Source organism: Bombina bombina, chromosome 1 (genome assembly GCF_027579735.1).
Source record: "Bombina bombina isolate aBomBom1 chromosome 1, aBomBom1.pri, whole genome shotgun sequence".
NCBI lineage: Eukaryota > Metazoa > Chordata > Amphibia > Anura > Bombinatoridae > Bombina > Bombina bombina.
The window spans coordinates 246,641,312-246,657,227 of record NC_069499.1 but is presented as its reverse complement, the minus strand read 5'-3'; the positions used below and the strand labels follow the sequence as shown (position 1 = coordinate 246,657,227).

Here is a 15,916-nt window from a genome sequence, read left to right as displayed (position 1 = left end):
GGCCTATTTTCCATTAGTTTTTGCAGCTTGAGACATCCAGCTTCCCTGAAGGAGTCCCCTGAACATATAGGACCTCTCTAAGGGGTTTTTGTGCCTTCCAAAGTCGTTGTATGGGCAGGTAGGGCCACAGTAGAGCTGTGGCAGTTTGTTGTGACTGTTTAAAAACGTTTATATCGTTTTTTTGATCCGGTTTTGAAACTAAGGGGTTAATCATCCATTTGCAAGTGGGTGCAATGCTCTTTCAGTCTATTATACACACTGTAAAAATTTCGTAAGATTTACTGCTTTTTTCACTGTTTTAGCAGTTTGTGATTGTTTTTTTTCTCTTAAAGGCACAGTACCGTTTTTATTTTTTGCTTGTTCACAGTTATTAAAGTGTTTTCCAAGCTTGCTGGTCTCATTACTAGTCTGTTTAAACATGTCTGACATAGAGGAAACTCATTGTTCATTATGTTTAGAAGTCATTGTGGAACCCCCTCTTAGAATGTGTACCAAATGCACTGATTTTACTATAGATTACAAAGACCATATTCTGGCTTTAAAAAATTTATCACCAGAAGAAATTGACAAGGAGGAAGTTATGCCGTCTAACTCTCCCCACGTGTCAGATCCTATAAATCCCGCTCAGGGGACGCCAAGTACATCTAGCGCGCCCATTGCGTATACCTTGCAAGACATGGCGGCAGTTATGAATCATACCCTTACAGAGGTATTATCTAAACTGCCAGGATTGCAAGGAAAGCGAGACAGCTCTGGGACTAGAATAAATACAGAGCTCTGACGCTTTAGTAGCTATCTCTGATACACCCTCACAATATAATGAAGCTGAAGCAGGGGAGCTTCAATCTGTGGGTGATTTTTCTGATTCAGGGAAGATACTTCAAGCTTAAATTTAAATGTAGACATATCAGAATCAGATTGAACACCTCCGCGTATTGCTCAGGGAGGTTTTAGCAACTCTGGACGACTGTGACACTATTGTAGTCCCAGAGAAATTATGTAGATTGGATAAATACTATGCAGTACCTACTTACACTGATGTTTTTCCAATCCCTAAAAGGTTTTCTGAAATTATTACTAAGGAATGGGATAGACCAGGTGTACCGTTCTCTCCCCCTCCTGTTTTTAAAAAGATGTTTCCTATAGACGCCGCTACACGGGACTCATGGCAGACGGTCCCTAAGGTGGAGGGAGCAGTTTCTACTCTAGCTAAGCGTACCACTATCCCTGTCGAGGACAGTTGTGCTTTTCTAGATCCAATGGATAAAAAATTAGAGGGTTACCTTAAGAAAATTTTTATTCAACAAGGTTTTATTCTCCAGCCTCTTGCATGCATTGCCCCAGTCACTGCTGCCGCGGCTTTCTGGTTTGAGTCCCTAGAGGAGGCTCTACAGGTTGAAACCCCGTTGGAAGATATTATTGACAAGCTTAGGGCCCTTAAGCTAGCCAATTCATTTGTTTCTGACGCCGTTGTTCATTTAACCAAGCTAACGACTAAAAATTCAGGTTTTGCTATTCAGGTGCATAGGGCGCTATGGCTTAAATCCTGGTCAGCTGACGTGACTTCAAAGTCTAAACTTCTCAACATTCCCTTCAAAGGACAGATCCTATTCGGGCCTGGACTGAAGGAGATCATTTCTGACATCACTGGAGGAAAAGGTCACGCCCTTCCTCAAGACAGGTCCAACAAATTAAGGACCAAACAGTCTAGTTTTCGGCCCTTTCGAAAATTCAAGAGTGGCGCAGCTTCAACTTCCTCTAACACAAAACAAGAGGGAACTTTTGCCCAGTCTAAGCCGCTCTGGAGACCTAACCAGGCTTGGAACAAGGGGAAACAGGCCAAGAAGCCTGCTGCTGCCTCTAAGACAGCATGAAGGAGCAGCCCCCGATCCGGAAACGGATCTAGTAGGGGGCAGACTCTCTCTTCGCCCAGGCTTGGGAAAGAGATGTCCAGGATCCCTGAGCATTGGAAATTGTGTCCAAGGGTTATCTTCTGGAATTCAAAACCTCTCCCCCAAAAGGGAGATTTCATCTCTCACTTTTATCTGCAAACCAGATAAAGAGAGAAGCATTCTTACATTGTGTTTCAAGACCTCTTAGTTATGGGAGTGATCCACCCAGTTCCGCAGGAGGAACAGGGACAGGGCTTTTATTCAAATCTGTTTGTTGTTCCCAAGAAAGAGGGAACATTCAGACCCAATCTTAGATCTCAAGATCTTAACAAATTTCTCAGAGTCCCATCCTTCAAGATGGAAACTATTCGAACCATCCTTCCCTATGATACAGGAGGGTCAATACAGGCACTACCAGTTTGTGGCTCTTCCCCTTCGGGTTGACCATGGCACCAAGAATCTTTACCTAAGGTTCTAGGGGTCCCCTTCTAGCGGTCCTAAGGCGCGGGCTATAAGCAGTAGCCCCTTACTCAGACGACATTCTGATACAGGCGTCGACTTTTCAAGTTTGCCAGGTCTCACATGGACATTGTTCTGGCATTTCTGAGGTCGCATGAGTGGAAAGTGAACGAAGAAAAAAGTTTTCTATCCCCTCTCACAAGAGTTTCCTTCCTAGAACTCTGATAAATTCTGCAGAAATGAAGATTTACCTGACAGAGGCCAGGTTGTCAAAACTTCTAAATTCCTGCTGTGTTCTTTATTCTACCTTCTCGTCCTTCAGTGGCTCAGTGTATGGAAGTAATCGGCTTAATGGTAGCGGCAATGGACATAGTGCCGTTTGCCCGCCTACATTCTCAGACCGCTGCAACTCTGCATGCTCAGTCCAGTGAAATGGGGATTACACAGATTTGTCCCCTCTACTAAATCTGGATCAATAGTAACGACAGATGCCAGCCTTCTGGGCTGGGGTGCAGTCTGGAACTCCCTGAAGGCTCAGGGCTTGTGGACTCAGGAGGAGACACTCCTTCCGATAAACATTCTGGAACTAAGAGCAATATTTCAATGCTCATCAGGCTTGGCCTCAGCTAGCTGCGGTCAGGTTCATCAGATTTCAGTCGGACAACATCACGACTGTAGCTTACATCAACCATCAAGGGGGAACAAGGAGTTCCCTAGCATTGTTGGAGGTTTCAAAAATAATTCTATGGGCAGAGGTTCACTCTTGCCATCTATCAACTATCCTATCCCAGGAGTAGAGAACTGGGAGGGCGGATTTTCTAAGTCGTAGCAGACTTTTCATCCGGGGGAGTGGGAACTCCATCCGGAGGTTTTTGCACAATTGATTCAACTTTGGGGCAAACCAGAACTGGATCTCATGGCGTCTCGTCATAACGCCAAGCTTCCTTGTTACGGGGTTCAGGTCCAGGGATCCAAGGGCAGCGCTGATAGCGCCTTGGTCTTTCAACCTGGCTTATGTGTTTCCACCGTTTCGTCTGCTCCCTCATCTGATTGCCAAGATCAAGCACGAGAGAGCTTCAGTGATTTTGATAGCTCCTGCGTGGCCACGCAGGACTTGGTAGGCAGATCTGGTGGACATGTCATCCTTTCCACCTTGGACTCTGCCGCTGAGGCAGGACCTTCTACTTCAAGGTCCCTTCAAATATCCAAAGCAATTTCTCTGCGTTTGGACTGCTTGGAGATTGAACGCTTGATTTTGTCCAAAACGTGGTTTTTCCGAGTCGGTCATTGATACCTTAATTCAGGCTCGAAAGCCTGTCACCAGGAAAATCTATCATAAGATAATGGTGTAAATTATCTTCATTGGTGTGAATCCAAGGGTTACTCATGGAGTAAAGTCAGGATTCCCAGGAATTTGTCTTTTCTCCAAGAAGGATTGAGAAGGGATTGTCAGCTAGTTCCTAAAGGGACAGATTTCTGCTCTGTCTATTCTTTTGGCACAAGCGTCTGGCGGATGTTTCAGGCGGTTTGTCAGGCTTTAGTTAGAATCAAGCCTGTGTTTAAACCTGTTGCTCAGCCATGGAGTTTAAATTTAGTTCTTAAAGTTCTTGGTAGCTATCTCTTCGGCTCGAAGAGTTTTCAGAGTTATCTGCCTTGCAGTGTGATTCCCCTTATCTGATCTTCCATGCAGATAAGGTAGTTTGGCGTACCAAACCTGGGTTTCTTCCTAAGGTGGTATCCAATAAGAATATCAATCAAGAGATAGTTGTTTCCGTCACTGTGTCCCTAATCCTTCTTCAAAGAAGGAACGTCTATTACACAATCTTGACGTGGTTTCGTGCTTTAAAAGTTTTATTTACAAGCTACTAAAGATTTTCCGTCAAACAACTGCATTGTTTCTTGCCTAATCTGGACAGAGGAAAGGCCAAAAGGCTTCAGCAACTTCTCTTTCTTTTTGGTTAAGAAGTAATAATCCGCTTAGCTTATGAGACTGCTGGCCAGCAGCCTCCTGTAAGAATTACAGCTCATTCCACTAGAGCGGGTGGCTTCCACATGGGGCCTTTAAAAATGAGGCTTCTGTTTAAACAGATTTGTAAGGCGTCGACTTGGTCTTCGCTTTCATACTTTTCTAAATTCTAAAAAATGTATACTTTTTGCTTCTTCGGAGGCTATTTTTGGGAGAAATGTCTTACAGGCAGCCTGCCTTGTCCCTCCCTTCATCCGTGTCCTATAGCTTTGGTATTGGTATCCCACAAGTAATGGATGAATCCGTGACTGGATACACCTTACAAGAGAAAAACAAATTTTAGGCTTACCTGATAAATTTATTTCTCTTGTTGTGTATCCAGTCCACGGCCCGCCCTGTCATTTTAAGGCAGGTGTTTTTTAATTTTTAAACTACAGTCACCACTGCACCCTATAGTTTCTCCTTTCTCTTGCTTGTCTCTCGGTCGAATGACTGGGAGGTGGGCAGTTAGGGGAGGAGCTATATAGACAGCTCTGCTGTGGGTGATCCCTCTTGCAGCTTCCTGTTTGGAAGGAGAATATCCCACAAGTAATGGATGAATCCGTTGGACTGGATACACCACAAGAGAAATAAATTTATCAGGTAAGCATAAATTTTGTTTTTATTGTCAAATTTGCTTTGCACTCTTGGTATTCATTGTTGAAAGCTAAACCTATGTAGTCTCATATGCTAATTTCTAATTCCCTTGAAGGCCGCCTCTTATCTTAGGGCATTTTGACAGTTTTTTCACAGCCAGGCAGTACTAGTTCATGTGTGCCACATAGATATTTGTGCTCACACTCCTGTGGCTTTATTTATGAGTCAGAACTGATTGGCTGAAATGCAAGTCTGCCAACTAGAACTGAAATAAGGGGGCACGAGTCTGCAGAGGCTTAAATAAAAGTAATCACAGTGGTAAAAACATATATTAATATAACCGTGTTGGTTTTGAAAAGCTGTGGGATTATCTATCTTGGTTAAAAAAAATAACATTTCTGTAGTAGACTGTTCCTTCAAGTCTTTGTGTTAAGCATTACATTTTTACTTTATATATTTGTAATATGAAGCTTAGAAAAAGTGTCTTAAAAGTACCAAACAAAACTGTAGTTGGCAGGGACAGACTAGTTATTGCTCTGCTTTTAACAAATCCTATAAAATGGATTAGGACCTAATTTTAATCCCAGGAAAATGGTTTAATATAAATATAACTTTATACACACAGGAGGCTAGATTACGAGTTATTGCGTTATGAGGGGTGCGGGTGCTAACTTGCACGTTATAGTCATCCGCTAACTTCCTTACAGCGCTGGTATTACAGGTTTATAAAAACCCGGAGTTAACAAGGGCAAAAAGTGAGCGTAGAGCAAAATTGAGCTCTATACGCACTCCAATACCAGCGCTGCTTGAAAAGCTGCGGTGAGCTGGTTTTACGTGCTTGTGCGCTATTTCCCCATAGACATCAATGGGGAGAGCTCGCTGAAAAAAAGTCTAAACACCTGCAAAAAAGCAGTGTAAACTCTCCTTAAAGCAGCCCCATGATTCCTATGGGGGAAACAAAATTTATGGTTTAACACCTAACACTCTAACAATGAACCCGAGTCTAAACACCTCTAATCTTTACACTTATTAACCCCTAATCGTGCCACCCCCGACATCACCGGACACCTACATTATACTATATAACCCTAATAAGCGCTCCGGACATCGCCACCACTATAATAAACATATTAACCCCTAAACCGCCGCACTCCTGCATCACAAACACTATTTGAATATTAACCCCTAATCTGCCGCCTCTAACATTGCCCGCCACCCTACCTACAATTATTAACCCCTAATCTGCCGCCCCCAACGCCACTATACTAAATTTATTACCCCCTAAACCTAAGTCTAACCCTAACACCACCCCCTAACTTAAATATAATTAAAATAAATCTAAATAAAAATACTATCATTACCTAAATAATTCCTATTTAAAACTAAATACTTACCTGTAAAATAAACCTAAGATAGCTTACAATATAACTTATATTCACATTGAAGTTATCTTAGGTTTTATTTTTATTTCACAGGCAAGTTGTGTATTTATTTTAACTAGGTAGAATAGTTACTAACTAGTTATTAACTATTTACTAACTACCTAGGCTAAAATAAATACAAATTTACCTGTAAAATAAAACCTAACCTGTCTTACACTAACACCTAACCTTACACTACAATTAAATAAATTACCTAAATTAAATACAGTTACCTAAAGTACAAAAACAAAACACTAAATTACAACAAAATAATAAAAAATTATCGTGATATTTAAACTAATTAATACCTAATCTAATAGCCCAATCAAAATAAAAAAAGCCCCCTAGCCTAAACAAACTACCAATAGCCCTTAAAAGGGCCTTTTGTGGGGCATTGCCCCAAAGAAATCAGCTCTTTTACCTGTAAAAAAAATTACAAGCAACCCCAACAGTAAAACCCACCACCCACACAACCAAACCCCCCAAATAAAATCCTAACTAAAAAATACCTAAGCTCCCCAGTTGCCCTGAAAGGGCATTTGGATGGGCATTGCCCATAAAAGGGCATTTAGCGCTTTTTCAAGTGCCTAACCCTAAACTAAAAATAAAACCCCACCCAATAAACCCTTAAAAAAAAAAACCTAACACTAACCCCCCGAAGATCCACTTAGTTTTGAAGACTGGACATCCATCCTAAACGAAGCCTGGAGAAGTCTTCATCCAAGCGGCAAGAAGTCCTCAACGAAGCCGGGAGAAGTCTTCAATCCAAGCCGGCAGAAGTGGTCCTCCAGACAGGCAGAAGTTTTCATCCAGACGGCGTGGAGCGGGTCCATCTTCAAGACATCCGGCGTGGAGCATCCTCTTCAATCAATGCCTTCTTCCAGAATGAAGGTTTCCTTTAAGTGATGTCATCCAAGATGGCGCCCATTGCATTCCGATTGGCTGATAGAATTCTATCAGCCAATCTGGAATTAAAGGTGAAAAAATCCTGTTGGCTGATGCAATTCAGCCAATAGGATGAGCTTGCATTCTAATTGGCTGATTGGAACAGCCAATAGAATTTGAGCTCAATCTTATTGCTGATTGGATTATTTCACCTTTAATTGCCGATTGGCTGATAGAATTCTATCAGCCAATCGGAATCAAGGGACGCCATCATTGGATGACGTCACTTAAAGGAACCTTCATTCTGGGAAGAAGACTTCGATTGAAGAGGATGCTCCGCGCCGGATGTCTTGAAAGATGTGACCGCGCCGGGATGGATGAAGATAGAAGATGCCGTCTGGATGAAGACTTCTGCCCGTCTGGAGGGACCACTTCTCCCGGCATCGTTGAAAACTACTTGCCGCTTGGATGAAGACTTCTCCCGGCTTCGTTAGGATGGATGTCCGGTCTTCAAAACTGTAAGTGGATCTTCAGGGGTTAGTGTTAGTTTTTTTAAGGGTTTATTGGGAGGGGTTTTATTTATTTTTTTTAGGGTTTTTTTTTATTTATGGGGGGCTTTTTTATTTGATAGGGCTATATCGATTAGGTGTAATTAGTTTTAAATATCTTATCATTACTTTTTTTATTTAGTGTAATTTAGTGTTTTGTTTTTTAAATTTAGGTAATTGTATTAATTTAGATATTTATATTAATTGTAGTGTAAGGGTTAGGTGTTGGTGTAACTCAGGTTAGGTTTTATTTTTACAGGTAAATTTGTATTTATTTTAGCTAGGTAGTTAGTAAATTGTTAATAACTATTTATTAACTATTCTACCTAGTTAAAATAAATACAAACTTGCCTGTAAAATAAAAATAAACCTAAGATAGATACAATGATATTAGTTATATTGTAGCTAGCTTAGGGTTTATTTTATGGTAGTATTTAGTTTTAAATAGGAATTATTTAGGTAATGATAGGAATTTTTATTTAGATTTATTTTAATTATATTTAAGTTAGGGGGGTGTTAGGGTTAGACTTGGGTTTAGGGGTTAATAAATTTAGTATAGTGGCGGTGACGTTGGGGGCGGCAGATTAGGGTTAATAAATGTAGGTAGGTGGTGGCGATGTTAGGGGTGGCATATTAGGGGTAATATTATTTAACTAGTGTTTGCGATGCTGGGAGTGGGGCGGTTTAGGGGTTAATATGTTTTAGTGGCAGCAGTATTAGGGGTTAATAATTTTATTTTATTATTAGCGATGCGGGAGGGCCTCGGTTTATGGGTTAATAGGTAGTTTATGGGTGTTATTGTACTTTTTAGCACTTTAGTTATGAGTTTTATGTTACAGCTTTGTAGCATAAAACCCATAACTACTGACTTTCAGTTTATGGTATTGTTGTTGGCGGTATAGGGTGTACCGCTCACTTTTTGGCCTCCCAGGCAGACTCGTAATACTGGCGCTGTGGTAGTCCCATTGAAGAAAGACTTTTTACGGGCCAAAAAAGTGGTGTGGTACAGATATAACTGCAAGACTCGTAATAGCAGTGGTAGTGAAAAAGAGCCTTAACGCTTCTTTTTCACTCATAACGCAAAACTTGTAATCTAGCGAGTGTATGCTGCAGTTTGTCTGACCAAGCGACATACTACACAGTGAATGCTTAAAGAAGTGTACAAACTCATTTACAGCTATCCCTATTTAAGCTACAATCCAGGAAGGTAAAGGCATGCACCACGTGTTTCAAGTGGTTTATTCCATGACTGCTCTAAAGCAGCAAAAGCCTTCATATTTTGTTAACAAAGTGACAGTTTTACATACTTTAAAAACATTTTATTTTGTATGTGGCCCCTTTGAAAGTCAGTTCTCTAATGTGAGACGTTATTTCAATATACATATTTGCTGCAAAATACAGCTGGACTTTGTACTTGTTCCAATTTCTCCCATGGAATCTATTAGATGGGGAATAGAAAGAAATATATCCCTGTCTGTTTAAATACCTGTTAAATAAATTATTACTAAGTTGAATCAGTTCTAAACCACCTTAAGGAAAGAGAAGAGGGCAGGCTTCCCCAGTCCCTTTACTGCACATGTGCAAACAGAGTTCATGCTATATCTGTGTAGTGGTTTGTGATTGGTTAGCAATGGTTCTTTTGTTCTGGGGTACAGTGAAATCAATGAAAAAAATAAATATAAAACAATGTGCTCATTTGACAAAATAAAGCTGCATTTTTTAATGCAAACTGTGTCTGGCTACAGATTTATTCATTACTCACCAATTTTATAGTATACAACTTCACTTCACATTTCTCTCTTTATTTTTTCCAGGTAAACTGAAGCCAACGTTGTCTCTTCCAGCCTATGACCACATTGTCCTCCAAGAACACAGCCCAACCACACCCACATCTGCCTCATTCAGAGAGAAATCACCCAAGCGTCTGTCCTTCTCCAATTCTTGTGATAGCCCCGAAACTGCCTCACCTGTGAAGTCTGACTGTAGGAGCCCTCTTAGTCCTGTCAATACTGAAAAATTCCATTGGCCAGAGGTCAGAGAGCTTCGATCTAGATATATTGGGTCATCTATTACAGGCAAGACCCTTCCTGTCAACAGGAGTCATTCTGTGCCAGATAAAATGGTTGAACACGAAGAGAAACAAAACAAAGCAAACATTAGCCACTCGCATAGCATGAATGTTAAATGCACAGAGAGTGTAAATTGCAAGTCAACAGAAATGAGCCCTCCCAACACCAAAATATTGGTCCAAGTTGACCAGACTTCATCACCCAAACTAAATATTGACTTAGGGACCACCTTGCAGAGCAACAGGGATTCTGGGCAAGGTCTAGATAGCTTGTATTACATAAGTGCAGAAGCACCGCTTGAGAACAATAAAAAAGTGATTGTTGTGGAAAAAGGTTCCGCTGGGCAAAGATATTGCGGATTATTCTACAAATGATCTAGAAAACGATGATACCTTTGTCCATATCAGATCTCCCACCACGCGAGAGAAAATTTCTATTAAAGCTGTCATTGAACGATGCAAAGCTTACCAGGACTCTGAGGAATATAGAAGGAGAGAGGGGTCCTTAAAAACAGAGGAAGGAACCACTGCAGATCTTACACATCCAGAATCCAGCCAAGAGCAGAACCTTTTGCAAGATGGGAGCCAGCAAACTCGGGTTAAAAACTTGAGGGAGAAATTTCAGTCTTGAAATCGAGTGGTAGCAAGCACACTGATCTTCAGTAGTAAATTTAGATCAATCAGAGCAAACATTAGACAGACTTCCAATGGAAGGTTCTTTTATGGAAATATTTTTGTGACCACTAGAAATGAAATAGTTGCAATTTATTATTAAAGACTGATGGCTGTAATTTAAATAAGAACAGCACTTTGTATATAATTTTTTTTTTTTTTTAATTTCGCTCCAGGACAGATTTTGTGGCATTGCCTACTAAAGATATAAAAAGAATCATCCTTGGTCCTTCAGAAGGGATATTCTGGTTTTATAATTTTTTAAAACTGTAACCATCACTAAGCTGTTGGTTCTTAACATCCCATTAATATTGTATGGCTCTGTATTAGAGGAACCAAAAGATTGCTTTTTTCTTCTATGATGAAATCACTAACACTTTTGCTGCTAGATGGGGTTTTTCATCACATTCCATGACACATCTGACAGTGCAAGGGTTAAAAACCTTTTTATACATTTTCAGCTACTCTTAATGTTAAGAAAAAGATTACGGTTTCTTGTGCTATTTATTGGGGGGGGGGGTATTTTTTTTTTCCTCCCAGTCTTTTTCCATTTAATATTTCAGATCCATGTCATATATAAATTGCATTTGTCTGTAATTCTGTGTACTATAAATACAGTTCATCCTGTAAAGTTCTGTTCAGTAATTTATAAGGAAGGTCTCCTTAGCAAAATGAGAGCAGTATAAGTTAACTCATTGCACAACTCAATAAACCAATTAAAATGCAAAGTACTTTGTTGTGTGCCATTAACGTTTACATTACCTACTAGGGTTCGGCAAGCCAACAAATCACATTTCTTTCATGTAATTAGCAAGAGTCCATGAGCTAGTGACGTATGGGATATACATTCCTACCAGGAGGGGCAAAGTTCCCAAACCCTCAAAATGCCTATAAATACACCCCCTCACCACACCCACAATTCAGTTTTACAAACTTTGCCTCCTATGGAGGTGGTGAAGTAAGTTTGTGCTAGATTCTACGTTGATATGCGCCCCGCAGCAGGTTGGAGCCCGGTTTTCCTCTCAGCGTGCAGTGAATGTCAGAGGGATGTGAGGAGAGTATTGCCTATTTTGAATGCAGTGATCTCCTTCTACGGGGTCTATTTCATAGGTTCTCTGTTATCGTCGTAGAGATTCATCTCTTACCTCCCTTTTCAGATCGACGATATACTCTTATTTATATACCATTACCTCTGCTGATTTTCGTTTCAGTACTGGTTTGGCTTTCTACAAACATGTAGATGAGTGTCCTGGGGTAAGTAAGTCTTATTTTCTGTGACACTCTAAGCTATGGTTGGGCACTTTGTTTATAAAGTTCTAAATATATGTATTCAAACATTTATTTGCCTTGACTCAGGATGTTCAACATTCCTTATTTTCAGACAGTCAGTTTCATATTTGGGATAATGCATTTGAATCAATCATTTTTTCTTACCTTAAAAATTTGACTTTTTTTCCCTGTGGGCTGTTAGGCTCGCGGGGGGCTGAAAATGCTTCATTTTATTGCGTCATTCTTGGCGCGGACTTTTTTGGCGCAAAAAATCTTTTCTGTTTCCGGCGTCATACGTGTCGCCGGAAGTTGCGTCATTTTTGACGTCCTTTTGCGCCAAAAATGTCGGCGTTCCGGATGTGGCGTCTTTTTTGGCGCCAAAAAGCATTTAGGCGCCAAATAATGTGGGCGTCTTATTTGGCCGCTAAAAAATATGGGCGTCGCTTTTGTCTCCACATTATTTCAGTCTCAAATTTTCTTTGCTTCTGGTTGCTAGAAGCTTGTTTATTGGCATTTTTTCCCATTCCTGAAACTGTCATTTAAGGAATTTGATCAATTTTTGCTTTATATGTTGTTTTTTCTCTTACGTATTGCAAGATGTCTCACGTTGCATCTGAGTCAGAAGATACTTCAGGAAAATCGCTGTCTAGTGCTGGAACTACCAAAGCTAAGTGTATCTGCTGTAAACTTTTGGTAGCTATTCCTCCAGCTGTTGTTTGTATTAATTGTCATGACAAACTTGTTAATGCAGATAATATTTCCTTTAGTAATGTACCATTGCCTGTTGCAGTTCCGTCAACATCTAAGGTTCAGAATGTTCCTGATAACGTAAGAGATTTTGTTTCTGAATCCATCAAGAAGGCTATGTCTGTTATTCCTCCTTCTAGTAAACATAAAAAATCTTTTAAAACTTCTCTTTCTACAGATGAATTTTTAAATGAACATCATCATTCTGATTCTGATGACTCTTCTGGTTCAGAGGATTCTTTCTCAGAGATTGATGCTGATAAATCTTCATATTTATTTAAAATGGAATTTATTCGTTCTTTACTTAAAGAAGTACTAATTGCTTTAGAAATTGAGGATTCTGGTCCTCTTGATACTAATTCTAAACGTTTAGATAAGGTCTTTAAATCTCCTGTGGTTATTCCAGACGTTTTTCCTGTTCCTAATGCTATTTCTGAAGTAATTTCCAGAGAATGGGATAAATTGGGTAATTCATTTACTCCTTCTAAACGTTTTAAGCAATTATATCCTGTGCCGTCTGACAGATTAGAATTTTGGGACAAAATCCCTAGAGTTGATGGGGCTATTTCTACCCTTGCTAAACGTACTACTATTCCTACGTCAGATGGTACTTCGTTTAAGGATCCTTTAGATAGGAAAATTGAATCCTTTCTAAGAAAAGCTTATCTGTGTTCAGGTAATCTTCTTAGACCTGCTATATCATTGGCTGATGTTGCTGCAGCTTCAACTTTTTGGTTGGAAACTTTAGCGCAACAAGTAACAGATCATGATTCTCATAATATTATTATTCTTCTTCAACATGCTAATAATTTTATCTGTGATGCCATTTTTGATATTATCAGAGTTGATGTCAGGTTTATGTCTCTAGCTATTTTAGCTAGAAGAGCTTTATGGCTTAAAACTTGGAATGCTGATATGGCTTCTAAATCAACTCTACTTTCCATTTCTTTCCAGGGTAACAAATTATTTGGTTCTCAGTTGGATTCTATTATCTCAACTGTTACTGGTGGGAAAGGAACTTTTTTACCACAGGATAAAAAATCTAAGGGTAAGAACAGGGCTAATAATCGTTTTCGTTCCTTTCGTTTCAACAAAGAACAAAAGCCTGATCCTTCATCCTCAGGAGCAGTTTCAGTTTGGAAACCATCTCCAGTCTGGAATAAATCCAAGCCTTCTAGAAAAGCAAAGCCAGCTTCTAAGTCCACATGAAGGTGCGGCCCTCATTCCAGCTCAGCTGGTAGGGGGCAGGTTACGTTTTTTCAAAGAAATTTGGATCAATTCTGTTCACAATCTTTGGATTCAGAACATTGTTTCAGAAGGGTACATAATTGGTTTCAAGATGAGACCTCCTGCAAAGAGATTTTTTCTTTCCCGGTGTCCCAGTAAATCCAGTGAAAGCTCAAGCATTTCTGAATTGTGTTTCAGATCTAGAGTTGAGTGGAGTAATTATGCCAGTTCCAGTTCTGGAACAGGGGATGAGGTTTTATTCAAATCTCTTCATTGTACCAAAGAAGGAGAATTCCTTCAGACCAGTTCTGGATCTAAAAATATTGAATCGTTATGTAAGGATACCAACATTCAAAATGGTAACTGTAAGGACTATCTTTCAGCAAGGGCATTATATGTCCACAATAGATTTACAGGATGCATATCTGCATATTCCGATTCATCCAGATCATTATCAGTTCCTGAGATTCTCTTTTCTGGACAAGCATTACCAGTTTGTGGCTCTGCCGTTTGGCCTAGCTACAGCTCCAAGAATTTTTACAAAGGTTCTCGGTGCCCTTCTGTCTGTAATCAGAGAACAGGGTATTGTGGTATTTCCTTATTTGGACGATATCTTGGTACTTGCTCAGTCTTTACATTTAGCAGAATCTCATACGAATCGACTTGTGTTGTTTCTTCAAGATCATGGTTGGAGGATCAATTCACCAAAAAGTTCATTGATTCCTCAGACAAGGGTAACCTTTCTGGGTTTCCAGATAGATTCAGTGTCCATGACTCTGTCTTTAACAGACAAGAGACGTCTAAAATTGATCTCAGCTTATCGAAACCTTCAGTCACAATCATTCCCTTCGGTAGCCTTATGCATGGAAATTCTAGATCTTATGACTGCTGCATCGGACGCGATCCCCTTTGCTCGTTTTCACATGCGACCTCTTCAGCTCTGTATGCTGAATCAATGGTGCAAGGATTACACAAAGATATCTCAATTAATATCTTTAAAACTGATTGTACGACACTCTCTAACGTGGTGGACAGATCACCATCGTTTAATTCAGGGGGCTTCTTTTGTGCTTCCGACCTGGACTGTAATTTCAACAGATGCAAGTCTCACAGGTTGGGGAGCTGTGTGGGGATCTCTGACGGCACAAAGAGTTTGGGAATCTCAGGAGGTGAGATTACCGATCAATATTTTGGAACTCCGTGCAATTTTCAGAGCTCTTCAGTCTTGGCCTCTTCTGAAGAGAGAATCGTTCATTTGTTTTCAGACAGACAATGTCACAACTGTGGCATACATCAATCATCAAGGAGGGACTCACAGTCCTCTGGCTATGAAAGAAGTATCTCGAATTTTGGTTTGGGCGGAATCCAGCTCCTGTCTAATCTCTGCGGTTCATATCCCAGGTGTAGACAATTGGGAAGCGGATTATCTCAGTCGCCAAACGTTGCATCCGGGCGAATGGTCTCTTCACCCAGAGGTATTTCTTCAGATTGTTCAAATGTGGGAACTTCCAGAAATAGATCTGATGGCGTCCCATCTAAACAAGAAACTTCCCAGGTATCTGTCCAGATCCCGGGATCCTCAGGCGGAGGCAGTGGATGCATTATCACTTCCTTGGAAGTATCATCCTGCCTATATCTTTCCGCCTCTAGTTCTTCTTCCAAGAGTAATCTCCAAGATTCTGAAGGAATGCTCGTTTGTTCTGCTGGTAGCTCCGGCATGGCCTCACAGGTTTTGGTATGCGGATCTTGTCCGGATGGCCTCTTGCCAACCGTGGACTCTTCCGTTAAGACCAGACCTTCTGTCACAAGGTCCTTTTTTCCATCAGGATCTGAAATCCTTAAATTTAAAGGTATGGAGATTGAACGCTTGATTCTTGGTCAAAGAGGTTTCTCTGACTCTGTGATTAATACTATGTTACAGGCTCGTAAATCTGTATCTCGAGAGATATATTATAGAGTCTGGAAGACTTATATTTCTTGGTGTCTTTCTCATCATTTTTCCTGGCATTCTTTTAGAATACCGAGAATTTTACAGTTTCTTCAGGATGGTTTAGATAAGGGTTTGTCCGCAAGTTCTTTGAAAGGACAAATCTCTGCTCTTTCTGTTCTTTTTCACAGAAAGATTG

At 40.3% G+C, this 15,916-nt stretch overlaps 1 protein-coding gene across 1 annotated transcript in view; it reads left to right on the top strand.

Moving 5' to 3' along the window:
- LOC128645138 (pleckstrin homology domain-containing family G member 3-like) overlaps positions 1–11,275 on the top strand; it is a 290,986-nt gene extending 279,711 nt beyond the window's left edge. Inside the window, 2 exon segments of the mRNA XM_053697909.1 lie at positions 9,622–10,205; positions 10,207–11,275. Of these exon segments, the coding sequence (XP_053553884.1) occupies positions 9,622–10,205; positions 10,207–10,506 (884 nt within the window). The 3' untranslated portion in view covers positions 10,507–11,275.
- The last annotated feature ends 4,641 nt before the right edge of the window (positions 11,276–15,916 follow it).